Source organism: Monoraphidium neglectum, assembly GCF_000611645.1.
Source record: "Monoraphidium neglectum strain SAG 48.87 unplaced genomic scaffold scaffold04542, whole genome shotgun sequence".
Lineage (NCBI taxonomy): Eukaryota > Viridiplantae > Chlorophyta > Chlorophyceae > Sphaeropleales > Selenastraceae > Monoraphidium > Monoraphidium neglectum.
In genome coordinates this window covers 2981-3781 of record NW_014009087.1, presented here as the reverse complement: position 1 = coordinate 3781, position 801 = coordinate 2981, and the positions used below count along the sequence as shown (strand labels likewise).

The window sequence follows — 801 nt, the reverse complement described above, 5'->3', positions numbered from 1 at the left end:
CCCTTGCCGCGGTTGCGCCCGCCGCCGCCGCGGCGCGCGTCGGCCGCGCGAAGGCTGCCGCAAGCGTCGCCGCCGCCGGCGGCGGGGCGGCGCCCGTCGGCTCGCCGGCACTTGTCACGCTGCAGGGGCCGGCACCTGCGCTGCGGGCGCTGGACGTGTCACACTGCCCCGCCCTCAGATCCGCCCCCAACTCGGTGGTCTATGGCCTATTTAGGGCGGCCCTTGGGCGGCTGTCGGGCCTGGAAGGTGGGCGGGCGCCCTGGGTCCCTCACGGCACATGGCGCCGCGCTGACTCGCCCCCTCGCTTCCCGCTGATCGCTCGAATGACATGCGACGAGGGTCTGTTGACTTGCTTCTGCGATCATTCATACCCCCCGCGCCACGCCGGACAAATACGCCCGCAGAGCTGGTCATGCGCGGCTGCAACATCGACGCCGTGCTGCCCGCGGCCGCCCTGCCGCGCGCCCTCAGCGCCTCCGCCGTCGCCGGCCTGCCCGACGCGGCCCCGCCGCCGTGGGCGCTCACGCTGTCGCGTGTGGCGCAGCTGGACGTGTCGGATGCCGAAGCGCTGTCGCCCGAAACGCTCGCGGCGCTGCTAGGCCTCGGCACCGGCGCGCTGCGGCGCCTCGCCGCGTCCGGCTGCCGCGCGCTCGCGGCCGCGGGCGGCGCCGCGCGGCTGCGGCGCGCGCTGCTTTGGGGTGGGGACGCCGCCGGCGCCCCGAGCACCGCCGGCGAAAGCGCTGCAGCGGCGGCGCAACCGCCCGTGGGCGCCGCCGGCGGTCTGGGGAACAATCGAGAGGG

At 76.9% G+C, this 801-nt stretch overlaps 1 protein-coding gene across 1 annotated transcript in view; it reads left to right on the top strand.

The window, feature by feature from the left end:
* Nucleotides 1–412: 412 nt before the first annotated feature.
* Nucleotides 413–801, top strand: part of MNEG_14507 (hypothetical protein) — a gene marked incomplete at both ends in the record, with an annotated part of 2197 nt that continues 1808 nt past the window's right edge. The window contains one exon of the mRNA XM_014037021.1: nt 413–698. Coding sequence (XP_013892475.1) covers nt 413–698 — 286 coding nt within the window. The remainder of the gene's footprint in view (nt 699–801) is intronic.